This window comes from Drosophila innubila, assembly GCF_004354385.1.
Source record: "Drosophila innubila isolate TH190305 chromosome 3L unlocalized genomic scaffold, UK_Dinn_1.0 0_D_3L, whole genome shotgun sequence".
Taxonomy (NCBI): Eukaryota; Metazoa; Arthropoda; class Insecta; order Diptera; family Drosophilidae; genus Drosophila; species Drosophila innubila.
In genome coordinates, this window is record NW_022995376.1 from 7,943,656 (window position 1) to 7,962,375 (window position 18,720).

General features: G+C 40.4%; 4 protein-coding genes across 5 annotated transcripts in view; 1 reads left to right on the forward strand and 3 right to left on the reverse strand.

The window, feature by feature from the left end:
* Positions 1-494: 494 nt before the first annotated feature.
* On the reverse strand, positions 495-5,275 carry LOC117786967 (X-linked retinitis pigmentosa GTPase regulator). Its single transcript, XM_034625399.1, has 5 exons — positions 5,137-5,275; positions 4,088-4,291; positions 3,372-3,587; positions 778-3,312; positions 495-707 (listed from the first exon to the last, which is right to left on the reverse strand). The coding sequence occupies exons 1-5, from the start codon at positions 5,273-5,275 to the stop codon at positions 577-579; spliced, it is 3,225 nt and encodes a 1,074-aa protein (XP_034481290.1). The 3' UTR covers positions 495-576.
* On the forward strand, positions 566-14,840 carry LOC117788940 (HIV Tat-specific factor 1). Of its 2 annotated transcripts, none has more exons than XM_034627891.1 (8): positions 566-737; positions 8,896-9,810; positions 9,873-10,075; positions 13,609-13,775; positions 13,834-14,020; positions 14,081-14,217; positions 14,282-14,445; positions 14,502-14,840. In XM_034627891.1, the coding sequence occupies exons 2-7, from the start codon at positions 8,925-8,927 to the stop codon at positions 14,442-14,444; spliced, it is 1,743 nt and encodes a 580-aa protein (XP_034483782.1). In that variant the 5' UTR covers positions 566-737; positions 8,896-8,924; the 3' UTR covers position 14,445; positions 14,502-14,840. The 2 variants fall into 2 exon arrangements, with proteins under 2 accessions (XP_034483782.1, XP_034483783.1); XM_034627892.1 differs by having other exon boundaries at positions 620-737; positions 8,870-9,810.
* LOC117788935 (trichohyalin) overlaps positions 10,359-18,720 on the reverse strand; it is a 56,535-nt gene continuing 48,173 nt past the window's right edge. Inside the window, exons 3-7 of the mRNA XM_034627883.1 lie at positions 15,975-16,183; positions 15,574-15,888; positions 14,864-14,975; positions 14,531-14,779; positions 10,359-13,221 (exon numbers count right to left, since the gene is read on the reverse strand). Of these exons, the coding sequence (XP_034483774.1) occupies positions 11,577-13,221; positions 14,531-14,779; positions 14,864-14,975; positions 15,574-15,888; positions 15,975-16,032 (2,379 nt within the window). The 5' untranslated portion in view covers positions 16,033-16,183 and the 3' untranslated portion in view covers positions 10,359-11,576. The remainder of the gene's footprint in view (positions 13,222-14,530; positions 14,780-14,863; positions 14,976-15,573; positions 15,889-15,974; positions 16,184-18,720) is intronic.
* Positions 17,199-18,144, reverse strand: LOC117788968 (uncharacterized protein F58A4.6-like). Its single transcript, XM_034627927.1, has one exon. It carries the CDS (start codon positions 17,979-17,981, stop codon positions 17,316-17,318), a length of 666 nt encoding a protein of 221 aa, XP_034483818.1. The 5' UTR covers positions 17,982-18,144; the 3' UTR covers positions 17,199-17,315.

Consider the following 18,720-nt stretch of genomic DNA (forward strand, 5'->3'; position numbering starts at 1 on the left):
TGCCTTCAAGTATCGTACAACCTGTGACAGGTTTTACAATCATATTCAGTTTAAACAGCATTAATAGGAGAAATATGATATTTAAACGTAACAATAACTTTGCAAAAGATAACGATTATGAAAATAAAGTAATTTTGTAGATATTAAGGGCACACAAACGGCGCCGTGGGTTGTCAGCGTTGCTCATCTCTAAAACAAATCAACACAGCTAGTGCCATTCACTTGGCAAATTCACGTAGTATTACATAAAATCGATAGTTGTTACAAATCATCGATAGACCAGAGCGCTGATGCAAAATATAACGAATTCAAGGTTGCCAGACAATCAATTTAACAATAACAAGGTAGCCAGACTGGGGTTCGAATTCCTGATCGAACTATTATTGGATTTTCGAATCAAATGAACTACAATCAGGGACTTAGTTCGTTCTTTCACTTAGTGATTAGTTCAATTGAACTTGTTCCGAACGTCTTCACCGAATGCGAAATTTCAGTTCAATTGAAATTGCATGTTTATTTTAAATCAAATACATTGCATATAAAAGTGTACGCTTAATGTTGTTCTCTGTGCATATTTTATAAAATAGTGCACACTCGCGACGATTGCTGTGCTCCATTTTGTCCATTCTGTAGGCTCAGCTCGCTGTTGACTTTGTTTTTGCTGTAGTGTGGCGGCTGCGACGTCTGCGACGGCGGTGGAGGTTCATCTGCCGGCAATGAGTTAAAAACGTTTACAGGTGAGTAACTGTTGCATGTTGAATATGTTTCCATACTTACCTTCAATTTGTACGGCCTTCTCGTTGCGGCACGAGAGACGCATGCCATCGAGAAACTGCTGGACAATTCCCTTGCTCTCCGTGCTCTGCCTTCGAGGCTTTTCTGCTTGGTTGTGGACATGGGATTGGGCACGCTGCTCCTCCAAGGCACGTAACTCCTCCTGCATGGCCTTCTTGCCACGCTCCACCACCGCATCAAGTGGATCCTCCTCGTAGGCATTAATGGTATCTGCCTCCAATCGATTTCCATTGCCATTGCTTGCAGAATTGTGGTTTGAGTTAACCGATGCCGTGGTGCGTTCATCTTCCTCTCCCTCTCTCTCGCCCTCTCCCTCGACGGAGCCAGCTGTATCACTGTTACCCTTTGTCCTGGCCTCTTCCGGTGTCGAACTGGGCGTCGTTGTGAGCTGCACTTCCTTGGCAGCCTTGATTTGAAACAACGATGAAATGTTCTCTTTGACGCCATCAACTTCGCTGGATATCTTGTTGGTCATCGAGTCCATGGCCTTGCCCATAGATTCCTTTGTATTTGATGCCGCTTTGGCTGCATTGCTGCCCGCCTGCTCCATGGAATGCTTCGCATCGCTGGCCATGCGTTGTGCGCTCTTTCCCACCGCATCGACTGCATCTCTGGCCCCATACGCCATGCGTTGTGCTCCGTTGGCCATTCGCTCGCCGGTTGCTCCAACGGCATCTCGTGCTCCTGTGGTTGCTTTGCGCATCGCCGACTGCATGGAATCCCGCGTTTCCAGCAGCTTTGATTCGATGGCAGTGCCAACGCCTTCGGTGGCCTTCACAGCCTCTTCCTTTTGCTCGACTACCACTTTGTCCACATGCTGCTCTAGATCCTGCAGCATTTGCTCGCTCTCCGACTCCAATTCCTCCACAGAATCACCCAGTGGGGTGTCCGGCATTTGCTCCTCCACCTTGGCTGTCACATCGATGCCATTGTTGATAAAGCGTATCTCATTTACCACCTTTGTGCTGTCCTCTGCATCCTCAGTGGTGGTTATTTCCACGGCCAGTTGCTCATCCTCCTCAGTGGGCGGTGTGGGCGTGGATATCTGTATGTCTGTATGCGGTAAACCCTCAGCTAGACTATTCTCTTCCACTGTATCCAGACTGTCCACAAGATCGGGTGAGGTGCGTTCGATTTCATCATGATTCATGGCCGCCTCATAGGAGAAGTTGCGTATGGGCGTCCTTTTAATGGTCTGGGGAGTACTTGCATTGCTGCTATCCGGATAAGGAGTTCGTGGTCGAAGCTGCTTCTCCTGGCTGTTTGACGACTGCGATTTTTCCTGGTACGCAAACTTGCTCGAGTTTAAAGATTCTGTAGAGGATTTCTGAGGTGAAGGCGTGCTTGCAGGTGGAGTTGGTAGCTTGGCTATGGATTCCACTGCAGCTGCGCTTGTTACCTCTCGAGCTGGACTCTCCATTGGTGCAGAGGGCTCCATTTGATCCGATGCCAGTTCCTTCTGCTTCTCATCCTTCTCTACTTGGGGAATTGCTTCACTTTTTTCGGCTTCAGCATGTAAAGCTTCTTGCAGCTCCTGATCCTTCTCTGCTTGGTTGCTTTCTGGTTGCTCCACGTTGCCATTAATCACTTCTCCCTTTGACGCTTGTTCTGCCTCCTCTGCTTTGTTCTCCTCTTCCTTGGGTTTAGTTTCTTCCGGTTGCTCATCCTCTTCCTGTTGATCTCCCTGCTCATTCGACATGTGCTTCACTGCCTCCAATGTGGCCACGCCTGCACCCACAGCTGCTACACTTGCTCCCATTGCATTGAATCCTTGTTCCGTGTCTGTTTCCGGCTCTTTCAAAGCGTTTTGCTTGGTTAGACTTCTGCCGCTGGCGCTGCGCATCTCAGGATTGCCATTGGGATCCTTTGGCTGCAACACAAAGCTGCGACTCATATAGCTGTGGGGTTCCGCCGTGGCTCCAGCTGTAGCTGACAGAGTAGACGATCTGGGTAGTCCCTGGACCAGAATATGCTGCTCTCCCACTGCAATGTCGAGCAGACGTAAATTCTTAAACTTGGAGATCTCGCGAAAGGTCTTCAGATGATGGCCACTCTCCGAGAAGGTGGTAAAGAACTTGTTCGCCTTGCTGAGCACGGCGTAAAAGGAAAAACCCTTCAATAGCTTCCAAATGGGACCATTCTCCTCGCTGTCGTAATCGTAGAAACGCTGAAAGACCAAGCTCTTGTTTCGCAACGATTCAAAGCTGCGATAGATGCTGCCCACATTGGTCACTATGAAGATCTCGCTAGCCTTTGAGATGTGCATGAAAATGATTCTCTCCGTCTGCGAGAGATTCTTCTGCAGTTCCGTGAACTTGGGGAAAACAAACTCATTCAGGCGACCTGTCAAAAACAAATTCCCACTCGCTGTTAAGACCAGAGTTGACATTGGTCCACAGGCAAATTGCTGCACTGCAGCATCCAAAAGTATCTCCACAGGATGCCCGTCATAGTCCACCTCCAGATCCCCCAGCTGCTGCTCCGCATTCGATCCACAGCCAATCAAGCGACCCTTGGCTATGTTTAACAAACGATTAAGTGGGCAATTCTTTTTTAATTTTTTTGGGATTACTTACTGGTCAACACCACAAAGTGCTCGTTGCCCGCTTGCACAGCTATGAAGTTGTCCGTCTCCTCGTTCTTTGAGAGATAATCATCGAATTCCTCCAGGCGAAAGGGCTTTCTAATGATCGCACACGGTTGCTCCTCGACGACGGCATCAATGAAATGCTGTGCCACATGCGTGTCCACGGGAAAGATGTTGCGTCCCGTAAAGAAAATCTCATTGGAAACTGTAAAGAAAAGCGGGGAAAATATACCAAAGGAAAATTCAATGTGCAGCTTAATATGGAAATTGAATTCCTTAAGAAGTTGAGTCAGTTATAAAAGTCAGTTTGAAACTGCTTGTAGAAGTATTTTTTAAACGCTACATACACCTTTTTTCTTTCCTCCAGCTTTTCTTCCTTTCTCCTGTCCTAACCTCTTAAGCTCCTTTGCTCCTTTTCTCGCATCCTTCTTAACTCTATTTTATTCAATTTTGTTTTTGCCTCGTATCCATTTTTTTTTTTTACTTTTTCTCCATTCTTTTTTACTCTTTCCGTTTTCTTCCTTACTTTTCTCTATCTCATGCTTCCAAACCTTTGTTTTTTATTTTCTCGCTTCTGTCTTACTCTTTTTCTTTCTTCGTTTTTTCACTATTTTCTTTTTCTTTTCTTCTCTTCGTCATTTATTTGCCTCCTACCTTTCTCCATTTCTTCTGCTTCCTCTCTTTCTGCCTTTATTTGCTACTTACGTGTCATTATCACCGCCCAATTTTGTCCAAAAGCGGCATCGTTTATCTTTAGGCCAAGAGTTTTAAGCGATTTAACGCAAGTTGGCTTGCTGACAATATCTCCATTGTTGTTATTGCTATTGTTGCTGTTGGCTTTGTTGCCGTGTCCGCCAATGCCGAGCTGGCCATAATGATTCTCGCCCCAAACAAAAAGACGTCCAGATTCTGTAATTGATAAGAACATGAAACTTTAACCAATTTTACTGTTGCTTCAACTTGTGACTTTTATTGATTGTGTGCGTGTTTAGGTGTGTATAAATATGTGTGTGTGGGTGTGTGTGTGTGTGTGTGTTACTGCCAATCCCCAAATTGTAGCAACTGTTCAAAGTGCCGTCAACTGTTTTACCTGAAACGCTTGACGGTTCAATTACGAACGCGCTTCGGTTTCAGGTTTTTAGCTTTCGTTTTTTTAGCTTTTCTGACTCTTAACTTTCTTTACATGCTTCGTGAGTGTGTCCTATATTTTGGTAACACCCCCCAGTTGGCTGACCTCATTAGACGGCTTTTGATTATTTTGATTTGAAAGGTAATTTTTGCCGTGATTTGAAGTGCTTGGTCAGCATTTTTAAAGCGAATTTCTTAGCCAATTTCTGGTTGCTTATGTAATGTGAAGAGCTGTACTTTATCTACAGCCAATATTGGCTAATTGAATTGGCCAGGTAATGATCGTGTTGGCCAATTCAATTCCACTTGTAAGTTGGCTTAACATAAAAGTGAAAGTGCGCTGCGTGATTATTATTTGAAGAAAATTGCAGGCAACATGCAACATTTAAACTGTGAACTGTGTTCGGGGCCAAAAGGAACTCAAACGTGCCACAGACACCACAAAAGACAAGGGGCAAGTTGTGTTGACCACATTGAAATATGCAAGAGGAAATTACTTGAAGGGAAATTCCCTTTCTCCCTGTTCATTTCTCTTTGTGTGCTGTTGATGGACAGACAGACAGACAGACAGACAGGCAGTCCAGACAGTTAGCTGGAATAGGGTCAATTGTGTCTTAGCCATTTACCGCATATAACCGCACTCTGATGCGGTCCGGATATCAAACGTTTGACCGGATCATTCTTGATGTAGAAATAACTTTGTGTATTCTCCGCCAAATGGGATTTGCCCAGCGTAAATATAGCACCACTACTGGGTATATCCATTGTTTACAACTCTATTATAAATATATATATATATATATATTATTTTTATTAGTTGCCGTATTTATTTAAATTTCTTTCGTTGGTCTTTCGCTTTATCGATTTTGGTTTTAACATTTGCATACGCGTATTTTGCCGGCAAAGTCATTTAAAATGTTTATCACTGCAACACATATATATGTATGTCTGTATCGTTTCTATAATGTGCATACGTGTGTGTTAAAGCACAACAATGTCATTCGAATTTCGAAATTGCGTGCTCGAATTGTATTCTCTGTGATATCATCGGGAATTAGAACTTTAAGCGAACTCCAAATCGGGCACTTGTGGTCAGTTGAACGTTTCAGCGCGTACTGGTCAAGTTAGCCGGATTGTTGGCCAGTTCTAGCCAGGACTAACAAACACATACCTATACCTTTTTTCTCCCCTTTTGGCTAGCACTTGTAGTCTGACTGAGTTGCCCCCATAAATATGCTATGAAAATGTTGATGTGCTGTTCGCCTGGTCGACTTCGGTTTTTAGGCCTCGATAGTGAGTCACCCTACCCCACTCATTGCTTTAGTTAAGTTATTCCAATATGCAACACCCCGTCTCTCGCTCTTTCACTCTTCTTTTTTGGGTTATGGCCTCAAACTTGACGGTATTAATGGCATTTTGTGTGTGTAATGTGCGCAAATCTTCAGCTCGAATGTTAAAAATAACATAAAATATATGACTGTTTGACTGACTGACTGCCGAGTGAGTGGGTCGAATTGGTGGGGGCGTGTCCCGCCCTCTGACCTGTTGACATTTGCATAATAAGTTCGCAATTCCTTTTTTTTTTTTGCCAGTTTCTCTAGGAATTTCGTAGATTTCTGCACTAAAACCTAATTAATTCGTTTGCCTCGTATGCAGACTGGTCGAGTAACGGCATTTGGTACGTTTTTTTATGGCCCTTGAAGTCGACTCGTAAAATGATTAATTTTAAGTGTTGGCCAAGTTAACTAAGACTTAACAACTTGGCTTAACTCACACTTGCAGTTTCGCAGACAATTAATTGATTTCTTGCGCCATCTGAAAACAATTACATTCAATTCTTATGCAATTTTATTGTGCGTTGTCTTTTATCCCCACTCACCCCGCTTCACCTGTCCCTCCGCCTAAATGTCAGGGTAATTTGCATGCCACTCGATTGCCAGTTAAGCACCTGTGATATCCATTTCAATTTCCACAATCGGAATTGCTGTTTATTATTTTACATAAGAATATTAAAAATTTATTTTATTAATTCCCTTTGCGATACTTTGGTTCATTAGATTCTGTCTCTAATTTAAACAGATGCACATATATTCGAAATTGTAATATTAAAGTCTAAATTAAAGATTATTTTTATTTTAGTTCCCAAAAACATTTTCAAACTTCAGTCTTTAATTTAAAATTCTAATTAGTAAAAACTATCTGTTTAAATCAGAAAGTTACAGATATATGCGCTAATAATTTGAAAATTGATAAATTTGAATAAAAATTAATTCTAAATTTTCAGTTAAAAAACTTTTCAAAATTTTTTTTATAAATTTGTTTTATAAAAATAGAAAAATCTGCTCGCTGGTATGACCTATAAAAAGAAACATTCTCTTTTTTCTTCCAAACTAGAAATACAAATTCAAATCAAGCTTTCTATTTAAACAATCATTTTCCAATAATCAAATATTTATCGACATAAGATCTGTGACAATATTTGTATATTCCAACGCATATCCTTTGCTATAAATTCCTGTTATCTCCTGGGTTCTATTTATGATCTACTTCCAATGGAAAAAGTTGGACTTTAAGTAGTTTATCATATGACGACGGCGCCCACAATTTGTTTGGGTCTGCACACAGAACACAAAGGCGCAGGCTACTCACAAATGTACATAGGATGAATATAACGAGTACCCAGAGCCAGTACGAGTATGAGTATAACGACTATATACACTCGAACTACCTGTCTGTGTAATTTATGAGTATCGTCCAAACGACTTTGTTGTGTTTTAGCCTGGCTCGGACTGCAACTGGCTAAACTGGCTGGCAGTTATGGCCAGAGTCGAAGGTGGTGTCAGTTTAATGGTTGCATTGTTGCATGCCACCATTGTTCGATATGTGTGCCGACTGTCGGACAATGTGCCAGTTAATGCCCCAAAGAGGACCTCGACAAAAAAGGGCAAATCTTATGCGAATGCAAATTTGCACAAAAAGTCGCTAGTTACGTTGAACTCTCGAACTCAGAGGTCGAAACTTGATACCTTCCTAGGGAATTTAGAAAAGTTCAATGAATTGAAAGTACTCCAGTTCTTTTCACTATAATCCTGTGATATATCATTTTAAATTTGATAAAGATAGCTCAAAGTGATAATGAGAAAAAGGACAATTTTAATATTAAAATAAAAACCCAAGTATCTTTTATAATTGTCTTGCAACCCAGTTGATTGAACTCTTGTGATTGCCCTTCTCTATAAATATTTTTCTACTGAAATATCCCAAACCGTAACCAGGTATCAAAATATTCTAATTAACGTCGCGTACATTGAACTCTATTGAACGTCTTTAATGCTGACGTAAACCCCAAAAACGTGAACAGCTGTAGGAAGTCTCAGGATTTGTCGTTTACAAATCAATTGGATATTTTTTTATGGGGAACTGGGAACTGGAAGACCCAGGTCAAGTTGTCTCCAATTGCGGCTTTTGGCCGGTTGATTGAACTTATTCTTCGCGGGTTCAAAGCAATCGATTTAAAGGTGGCAAATGAAATGAATCTTGGGGCAAGTTAAGCTGCTAGCCCCAAAAATAAATAGAATTGTTTGCCTGACCTTCAACAGCTGTCAAGCTGTTGCTATACCCCGTAAAGTCAGTTTTAATAAAGGTGTATTCCATGTATATAAAATGAATTCATATTCATGCATAATTAGCTGAAACTTCTAGATTTTTAAAGATGAAGCTACTAAATTTAGTTTTCAGATTTTTAAAATGTTAAGAATATAATTGTTGAAAAATAATGATATAATTTGGATATTAAATAGGTGTTCAATTTTATTTAATGGGTATATGCAAGTTGTATACAGCTTAACGATTTGTTTTGAATAATTTAAGGATATTCCCAACTTCTTATAGTAGTGTATCTAGTTCTTTTTTTACTGGGTTTTGTTAGCTATTGTATTGTAGTCAAAATAAGCTTAAGGAGTATCTCTTAGTTCCGCTTTGCTGAGTTTCTCACTTGATGTTGTTTTGCCGCTTTTCTTGAACCACAAAAATGTGATTTGTTCGCCTTTTTGTGGACTTCTTTTTGGAGTTTCGTGCGCTTTTCATTTCGTTTGCATTTTATCGGTTAACCCTCAGCTTGACCCACACTAAGAATGATGGTAATCATTGGGTGTTTAGAAAAACCCAAAGGCAAAAGGTGCAAAAATGTCGACTATATTTTCCCTGGAACTTTTCACAATGTCAACGTCATGAGCACGTTTTTCCAATTTATTTTGCCATTTCTCCGTTTTGATTGGGTGTGTGTAGCGGAGGAGGGGCAGGAAATACAGGAAAAATATGAAATTAGCTGGAAATTAAGCGCAATGAACTAAAATGTAGTCTACTTTTGTGCGTTGAATACAAAGTCACAACGCTATAATTACAGAAGCCCACAATGAACGAGGAAACTGAAAGCAAAGCGAAGGAGAAAGCAGACAGCGAAAGTGAAAGTGAAACTGTTTCCAAGGAAAAGTCCAAGGATAACTCTCCCTCTGAGCCCGAAACTGAAAGTGAAAACAAAGAAAAGTCTGCGGAAGCAGCAAATGAAGCTGATAAATCGTTGTCCAGTCAAACAGCAGGCGATACAGATACAAATACAGATACAGTCCAGGGTCAGGTCAAAGGTGATGCCTCGCAGCAGGATTTTGCGGACTACGAGCAGCATGTAAGCTATGCGGCCGATGGTGGCGCCATCTACACGGATCCCAGCACAAAGCAAAAATACAAATGGTGCAGCACGCAAAACAACTGGCAACCTCTCAGTGAGGATGAGGCGGCAACTGCGGGAAATCTCTATGAGAACGAGCATTACAAATGGTGCCACGAGAAGCAACAATGGATACCCAAGCAGACCAATCCCACAACAACTGAAACGGAGCACTACAAATGGGATGAGGAGCAGCAAAAGTGGTTGCCAAAGCAAACACAGTCAGCTCCTGGCCAGGATGTTGTCTATGGCGTCGATGAGAACGGCGATCGTACGAAAACCGACAAAGATGGTGCCGTCTTCTTTTGGGATGCCAGCAAATCCGCTTGGTTTCCCAAGATTGATGATGATTTTATGGCACGTTATCAGATGAACTATGGATTCATTGACAACACGAGCGCGGGGGAGCGTGAGAAGGCGGAACGCGAGGCAGCTGAAGAGAAACGCAAGGAGGAGGAACTGAAGCGGATGACAGCCGAGGCACAGGCGGCCATGAATGCTCCGATTGAGGGCAGCAAGGATGCTGTTCCATCAACGGCAACTGCTGGCAAGCGAAAAGCACAAGAACCGCCCAGTAAGTGAATCTCTAATACATCATTGAATATTGTAATCCATATTTGATGCTTGTCCTTGCAGAATGGTTTGAAGTGGATCCGACGCAGAACACCAAAGTCTATGTCTCCAATTTACCACTGGACATCAACATGGAAGAGTTTGCCGAGCTGATGAGCAAGTGCGGTCTGGTCATGCGAGATCCTCAAACCCAAAAATACAAACTGAAATTGTATACCGAAAAGGATGGACAAATTAAAGGAGATGGACTGTGTGATTATATCAAGGTGAGTTAAATATAATTAAATATCGAGATTAATTAGGAAAGGAATAAAAAAAGGAATCCTATCGAACGTTTATTAAGATATACTCATGGAAAGAGCTAAATCCTTTTTGTTCATTGAGTTTAAATTCGTTGTCTCCTTAAAAACTCAACATAAAATAAAAACGCATACTTTTCATTTTGTTTTTTTTTTCTCAGTGTTTTGTTTAAAACTTTATTTGTTTGTTTATCTAAATTAAATCTGCTTGCATTAATATTATAGATATTTGCGTTTATGTTCTGTTTTATTAAATATTTTAATTTGTGTTGTATTATTTGCTTCATAATGATAAATATTCACCTTCTGCTGACTATTTTGGATCTCTGTGTTTAGTTTATAATATAATAATGATATATGTATGTATATTTTAAAATTGGTTAGTTGTTTACTTGGTAATATTTCTTTAAAATGCATTTACTTGGCTACAAAAAATTGCTTTTCATTTTTAAATTTTATTTAACACAAACAAAAATACAGTTGAGGATTGAAATAAAAATTATGTCACACGTAAAAGGAGATTTTCTTAATGTTTTTGTTTTGTTGATTTTTTTTGTTTCATTTTGCATTTGAGGTACATATTAAAAAATACAATAAATTTACATTTAAACATACAATAATTATTAAAAATATAAAATATATATAACCTAATTAGTTAGTACAATAGTTTCGCTTAGCCTGTTCATCTTTACATCTTTTCTTTTAGGCTTGTTATAGATAGGTTGTGTTATAAAAAGATTTTTGATATTATTATTATCTTATAACTTACTGCTTCTTGGCCAGTAGAAGAAACTTGTAGAGGCGATGAGGGAGTTTTGAGGCGTTCTTCTAATTGAGAAGCGAGGGGGGTTTTAGTGTAGTAAACATATTATTTTTATTTTAATTTTTATAAGCTGAGAAAATATATTTTCTCGTTGTTCTGTTTGTGCTTATTAATTGTTAAAATTGTGTTGATGTTTTGCCTTATTTATTCGCTTTTGTTATTTTATTTAAAATGCTTTTGCTAAGTGCTATTTCGGTTATTAAGGAAACACTGTGGGTGTGCGTCTGTATGTGCGCGTGTGTGTGTGTGTGTGTGAATGTGTCTATATGCTAGGCCTATAGTTTTGTTTAATGCATATTTTTTATAATATATTTATTTATTTAATAGTTTAGCTGTACATTGTGGAGAGACATAAAACTCGTTCAATTTTTGACCGAAAATATTTCCAAATATTTTCGCAAAAAATGTGCACAACTATTGCAATTGTAACTGTTATTTTTCTTTCTTTTTTTTTAACTTTTTTTTTTAATATTATTGTATATAATACTTTTGCGTGTTTTTTCGAAAGCATAAAACAAAAGACAAAGAAAAAAGATAAAGAAATTACTCCCAAAAATGTTGACGATATGTTTTCGTTAGTTGTTGTTCTTGTGCATTAGCGTTGGTTAGTGTGCGTGTGTGGGTGTGTGAGTGTTTGAGAGTGATTTACTCCATATCGTTGAGCCTAATTGCCTCCTGTATCCGCTTGAGTTTCTTCTGCTCCTGCGCCTTCATCGCCTTCTCCCGCATCTGTTTGCGCAACTTGCGCATCTCGGCGAACTTTCTCTGAGCCTCGGGCGTCAGCTTGGCGATGCGGTCGGCGTATGCCCGACGCTTTTCTTCAAGATTGTCAGCCACACGGGCATTCTCAATTTTGTTGAACTCCTCGAACTTCTCCTTTTGTGCCGCGACCTTGGCAGCTGCAGCTGCCTTATCGGCTTCCTCCTTTCGTTTGCGCTCCTCTTCGGCTAGCTTCATTTCCTCCTTTAGTTGGCGGTTGCGCGCCTCTTCCTCCGCCCGCAGCTCCTGACGCACTCGCTCCTCCTCTTCGGCCAGTTTGCGTTCCTCTTCCTTGCGTTGGGCAATCTCTGCATCGCGTTGACGCTGCTGCTCCTCACGTCGCGCGTTCTCCTCGTGGAGGCGACTGAGTTCGCGCTGCTCGAAGCGACGCGCTTCCTCTAGACGCTCCAGTTGCAGACGTTTCTCTTCCTCCTCCTGCTCGCGACGGATTTGCTCCTGACGCTGACGTTCCTGCTCCTCCAGCAGCTCCTGTGCGGCCTTCTGCTCCCGTCGCTTCGCCTCGTGCTCTTCGTGCAGCCGACGCTCCTGCTCCGACTTGGCCTCCTGCATTCGCTTCTCGTGCTCCTCACGCTGACGCTGCTCCTCGGCTAAACGTTTCTCATGGTAGAGTCGATCGGCCTCCTCCTGTTTCTCCTTCAGCTTGCGCAGCTGCTCTTCACGCTCCCGTCGAGCCTCCTCCTCGCGTTCCCGCTGCTTCTGCAATCGCTGTAGCCGCAGTCGCTCTCCTTCATCATCGGCCTCCTGTTTCTCCTTCAGCTTGCGCAGCTCCTCTTCACGCTCCCGTCGAGCCTCCTCCTCGCGTTCCCGCTGCTTCTGCAATCGCTGTAGCCGCAGTCGCTCTCCTTCATCATCTGCAACACGTTTACGCTCCTCCTCCTCCTCCTGTTTCTCATTCAACTGTTGCAATTCGCGCTCCTTGGCCTCTTTGCGTTGTTGCTTCTGCTGCTTCTCTCGTTGCTCTCGCAGTTCCTGCTCCTGCTTCCGCTGTTCCTCTAGCGCCCGTTGACGCAGTGCCTCTGGTTCGCTTTGTGGTTCATGTTGCTGTGGTGTTTCCAACTCTTGATGATGTCGTTGCTGTTCCTCCATTTGCTTGCGTTTGCGTTGCTCCTCTTGCATCTTACGACGTCGTTCGACTCTTTCCTGTCGCTGACGCTGCTGACGTTCCCGCCTCTTCTGTTGCCTGCGTCTTTCCCTCATCCGCTGACGCTCCAACTTGCGATCGTAGGCCGTCATCTGTTGCTGTGTCGTGGGCGTGCCAGGCTGCCCAGCAGCTGTGGATGCCACCTCATTGCTGATGACCATTGCTGAAGGCGCCGGAGTTGTGCTCATACGTAGACGCTTGCGAGGACGTTGCTGCTGCTGCTGTGGATAGTTGACCTCGTTGTGGAGCGACGGTTGCTGCTGCTGCTGGCGATTGCGTTGTGGATTGCGACGGTTGCCAGGACCTCGCTTGCGAGCGGGAATAATCATCTCCTCAGCACTGCCCTCGGCCTTGACACGGCGATGATATCTGCAAGCAAATAACAAACATTAATAACAGTTGTTACTTAACAGGGGCTGTTAAAGTGACGCTGTTAATGTTAACAAACATCTGTTCAACAATGTAAAACATTTGACTAGCTAACAGACACTGTTAAAGTGACGCTGTTCATGGTAATTTTAACAGACTACTGCTGTTCAGAGTGCAGGCTATATAATTGTAAATCTTTCAAACATTGTTATTCCTAAGTCAACTCTGTTAATGTTAAAATTACTGTCTACAAATTTTAAGTTTTTTGTTCACTTTCAGAGACTGTGAATGTTTATGACTGCTTATACCCAAAAACTGCAAATATCATAAAATCTAAAATTGATTATTTTCAAAATAAATTCCACTTTAATATATTGTTATTTTCAGGTGGAATCCGTAAATTTAGCTCTGGAGATACTCGATGAGTATGATCTGCGTGGTCATAAAATACGCGTGCAGCGCGCGCAGTTTCAAATGCGTGGTGAATACAATCCGGCGCTGAAACCCAAGCGCAAGAAGAAGGACAAGGAAAAGTTGCAGAAAATTAAAGAAAAGTAAGTATTAGCTGTATTTTTTCGAATGAATTAAATAAAAAAACATTACAACTTGCAGATTATTTGATTGGCGACCCGATAAAATGCGCGGAGAACGTTCGAAAAATGAGAAAACGGTCATCATTAAAAATCTCTTTACGCCGGAGCTGTTTGAAAAGGAGGTGGAGCTCATCTTGGAGTATCAGAACAATTTGCGCGAGGAGTGCGGAAAATGCGGCATAGTGCGCAAAGTTGTTATTTATGATGTGAGTGAATATAAAGATACAATTTTCTGAATTGATTTAATAAAAAGATGCTATTTGTAGCGGCATCCCGAGGGCATAGCCCAGGTGAACATGTCCACGCCAGAGGAAGCCGATGTGGTTATACAAATGATGCAGGGTCGTTACTTTGGACAGCGCCAACTTAGCGCTGAGCACTGGGATGGCAAAACTAAATACAAGTGAGCAACAATTGTAAAAATCCCCATTTAAAGAAGACCTACAACTTTTTAATTTGCTCTACAGAATCGATGAATCAGCCGCTGAGGCTCAGGAACGACTGTCTAAATGGGATGAGTATCTGGCAGCTGAGGATGCAGCCAAGCAGGAGGCAGAGGAAGCGAAAGAGGAAGGGGAGTCGGAAGAGGCGCCTAGCAGCAGTCCTCCGGCATCTGAGGCCATTGCCTAAGGTGCGTTTTTTATTATACCATTCAATTTGGAACTAATCTTTGATTGTCTCTTGTAGTTTGTTTTTATTTAGTTTTCTGTGCGTACCTGCGATCCTTGCCACGTCGATCGATGACCTCCAGTACAACCTCATTGGCCAGCGAATTGGGATAGGTGACATTCCAACGATTGTAGATCTTATAACGATTCGCCTCACTCACTTTTGGCATCTTGTGCTGGCAAATGAAACGCAATTTGTCCGGGCAGGAGCGAGCGGACCAACGATACTTCAAATTTGGATCGTAGACAGCGCAATTGTTTTCCAATGGCTTGCTGTTGGAGATAAGTTGCACATAGCTAAAATTGTTGCTTTCACATTAAACGACATCCTCCAATAAACAAACAACAAAATTCATTCGATTACTGTATTTATTTACTTACGTCGGATCCATTTGACTGAACGCATTGTAGGTCAAGTTGCGACTGCTGATGCTCCATTGCCAGAATTTGTTGTGATGATCATATGTAGCGCCAATCCAAATGGGGTCGTGTTCTATCAATGGGAAAATACATTTTTCATTTCGATTTTGATCAATTTTAGAAATTTTCTTGCTATAAGTAATAAGATTTAGTAATGATACTATAGCCCAATTTAAATTATATTAATAATTAAGTATACATATTGGGAAATAAATTTCCAATGAGTTATCTTTTATTATTTTTGAAATTTTTATAAAGAAATGTGACTTATTTTTTAATTTTTTTGATACAAAATATTCTGAAATTTATTGAATTCTTCATTTGAGCCCTTCTTTCTTTTTATAAACCGAGATTTTATAGTTTTTTAGATATCTACAACTATTTGTTATTGTGTTTCTATAGCCCAAACAAAATAATATTAATAATTAAGTATAAATATTGGGAAATAAATTTCAAAAGAGTTATCTTTTACCATTTTAAAATTTTTATAAAGAAAAGTGACTTATTTCTTAAATTTTTTTAAAACACAATATTCTGAAATTTATTAAATTCTTTATTTGAGCCTTCATTTCTTTTTATAAACCGAGATTTTAAATTTTTTTAGATATCTACAACTATTTGTATGTATGTATTTATTTCTTTATTTATCATTAGTTAAAGTTTTCACTTACCGCCGACTAGCAAGTCCTGGCGCTGCAGGAAGGTTCTCAGCTTGCGATCCGCATACTTTGTGGGCTCGGCCAAATTGGCGTTCTTGTCCTTGCAGAAGAAGTGCGCCTCCAGCCAGCTGCTGCGCTGTGACACCAGCGAGTAGCAATCGGTGCCCACACGTTGAAATTGCGGCGGACACATGGCGTACATGCGACGATTGTGCGGCTTTGTGGCGCCCGCCTCCGTCTGTGGTGAGGAGGGGGCGGCGGAATTGGCAAAGCTGACACCAGCGCTGGCAACGCTTGAATGCATCTGTGCCTGGCTTGTGTGTGCCACTAAATGGAGTAGGGGTAGAATGAGAGCATGATATTATTAGCTGCCAACGGCAGAGTGAAACGCGGCGTATGCGCAATTTACTCACATAAACCTAGGCTAATTACTAGGCAGCTCAACATCATTTGGCTGCGGTTGCTGCTCATGTTGCACGCTTGATGTGATTCCTTGTTGCAACTACTCAACTTCTTGTTGCTCTTGTTGTTGTTGTTGTTTATCTTGTTATGAGTAGGGATTCAATTTGTTTTGCTCGCTCGCTTGGCAGCTTTTTACATAGCTGTGGAAAGTGCTGAAGTGCTGAAAGAAAAAATGCAAGATAAATGTTAAGCATTTGTTATTCTGCTTCTCTGTGCATTTGTATATCTTCAGAATAATATAATATGTTTTTTAAAACCACTAACAAGAGTTTCCACTGATGAATAGGTCCAACTTAAGCTAACGAACAATTCTTGAAAAGATCTTTTTGATTAATTAACACTGTATTAATAAACAAATGTTACGCTCGTTTAACAAGTCAAATAGCATTACAAACAAACGCTCATATTTTGACCAACATTATCTGTGAACTTGTGCTTGAAATTCCTCTTAGCACTTTCATAAATAAGCTAAATACTCTTGCAGTTATTGTTGTTGTTACTCCATACTATTTGCAATTTGTTGATTTATTTGCTAGTGTTGTAATTTACCTTGGCCCATTGGGTGTGTTTGCATAGCAAATATTCTGGTTTAAATTGTTCAAGTTATGGCAGCTGCTTCTAAGCCGAAATAAGCTCTTAATTATACACTTATAAGGCGTTGGCCATAAATGTATAAGGCTAAGCGAAAGCTTTGTTAATTTGTTTGTCACCATAACACATTTATTTATATTTGTTTACGCATTTAAATGCAGTCTCTTTGTGGATTTTATAGCACATTTATTGCTGGCCACAATGACACTAGCTGCTTGTGGCAAATAAATTAATTTTAATTTTGCTAATGAAAGCAACTGTTGCAAACAGTACTTAAATAACACTTAATTAAGAAATTTAAAGTAGTAGTTGCAGTAGTTAATTGAAGTGCAACCCATGAATGTAGTATTTTTAATTATACTTTAACTTTTTAATATGGCAAGTCAATTTCAAATGAAGCAGTTGAAACTTTTAAAATCAGATGAGTTTCTTGGCTTAACAAAATATTTATTAATAGTTTAAAGAGACGCAATTTAGCGCTTTAATACCAATCATCTATTATTCCTCTTTTTATACAATAATTTTCTCTTAATGGTACTTGCTTTTTAGATCATAAAAAATAGAATTTGGACTCAACAATTATATTTTCCAAAATCATTTATTTCCCTTTTTTTTTTTTTCAAGATCGCTTACAGACAGTGCAACATTCAGTTGATAACTAAAACTACTTACAATAACGCCTTATTTATAAGTAAAATATATCAAATATTAATCCCACAAATCGCCTTCCTTTGGCGCTGTCTGTATTCATATCGTAGTCTCTCCCAAATTCCTTGACACATGCGCAACAGACGCTGATCGAGTTTCGAGCTGGCCAATTGATATTGGCAACGAATCAGTTGCTTAGCCTGGCGCAATTGACCACGTTGAATGAGGGAAATGCTGTAAAAGAGCTTGCAGCGAGCCTGCAATAGGGGATTCCCCAATCTCAGGCCAATGGACAGTTGTTGCAGTGAAATCTTGCCCGCTGTCTCAGCGCAGCCTTCAAATTGGTCACCCAACGCTGAGTAGCCGCCACCCAAAGTGGACAACCAGCACATTAACTGCTCCAGTTGAATGTGCTCCCAGATGGTCTTAGCCAGCATTTGGGCCCACTTATAGTCAATGTTATGCTGTGTCGGCGGTTGTAAAGTTAGCCACAACAATTGAACTCCCTGCTCATGTTGCAGCCAATTGTGGAGCACCTTCTGTTGCAACACTTCACGTAGCAAGTAGTTGCCACTAACAGCATCCAGTTGCAAGAGCAGTCGATGCACAATATTATCCTTAACCCGCTGCTTGCCCTCTCCGACTGATTCCACTTGAATAGGACGGTTAAAGTAATGCCGTCGCTTGCAATAATCGATGACACACACAATTAATGTCATGCTGTGCCCAGCGAGCAGTCTCAGCTAATATCCAGTTATTTACAATCCTCAGAAATGTTGCCAAATAAAATGTTTGTTGCATACTTTTGGGCGGCGACCAAAATTTCAATGCGATTTGTCTTCGTTTTGCCAGGAAATTCGTTTTAATTTAAAAAAGCTTTCTATAAGCTTACTAAGCCTACAGTCTATAAATTTTAGTTGTATTTGTTTCTCAAATTTATGTTTTTAATACCTTAGCTACAAATCTTTATAGAGTTGACAGTTGCAAGAAGAGGGAATTAATATTGTAGAAGCTTTATAAAATATAAGTTTATTGCTTTGTGCTATTTAAAAATAATATAAAAGTAACTCAAAATCTTTAAATTAACCCTTGATGCGAAACCTGTTAAATTATACTTTTTTATCTGTTTTAAAAAGCTAATATTGAAAAATGATTTAAAAGTAGTTCAAAGTCGTTAGTTTAATCTTTGATACGTAAGGCTTTAAAGTTTAAACTATCTGTTCTTTGCTTTCTGGAAAGTTAATTTATCATAGCTATTTAAAAATGTAAACAGTATACCAAGGAAAATAGGGAAATGCAATATTGCATTGTAAATACACATAATCTTGACTGAACTCAGGGACAGGCTTTAAAGTTAATAGAAAACTTACACGGAAGTTGCTGATAAGGTCATAATAAAAAGTATAAATGGGTAAATAGAAAATGTATAGATATTTATAAAGAGATAATTAAGTTCCA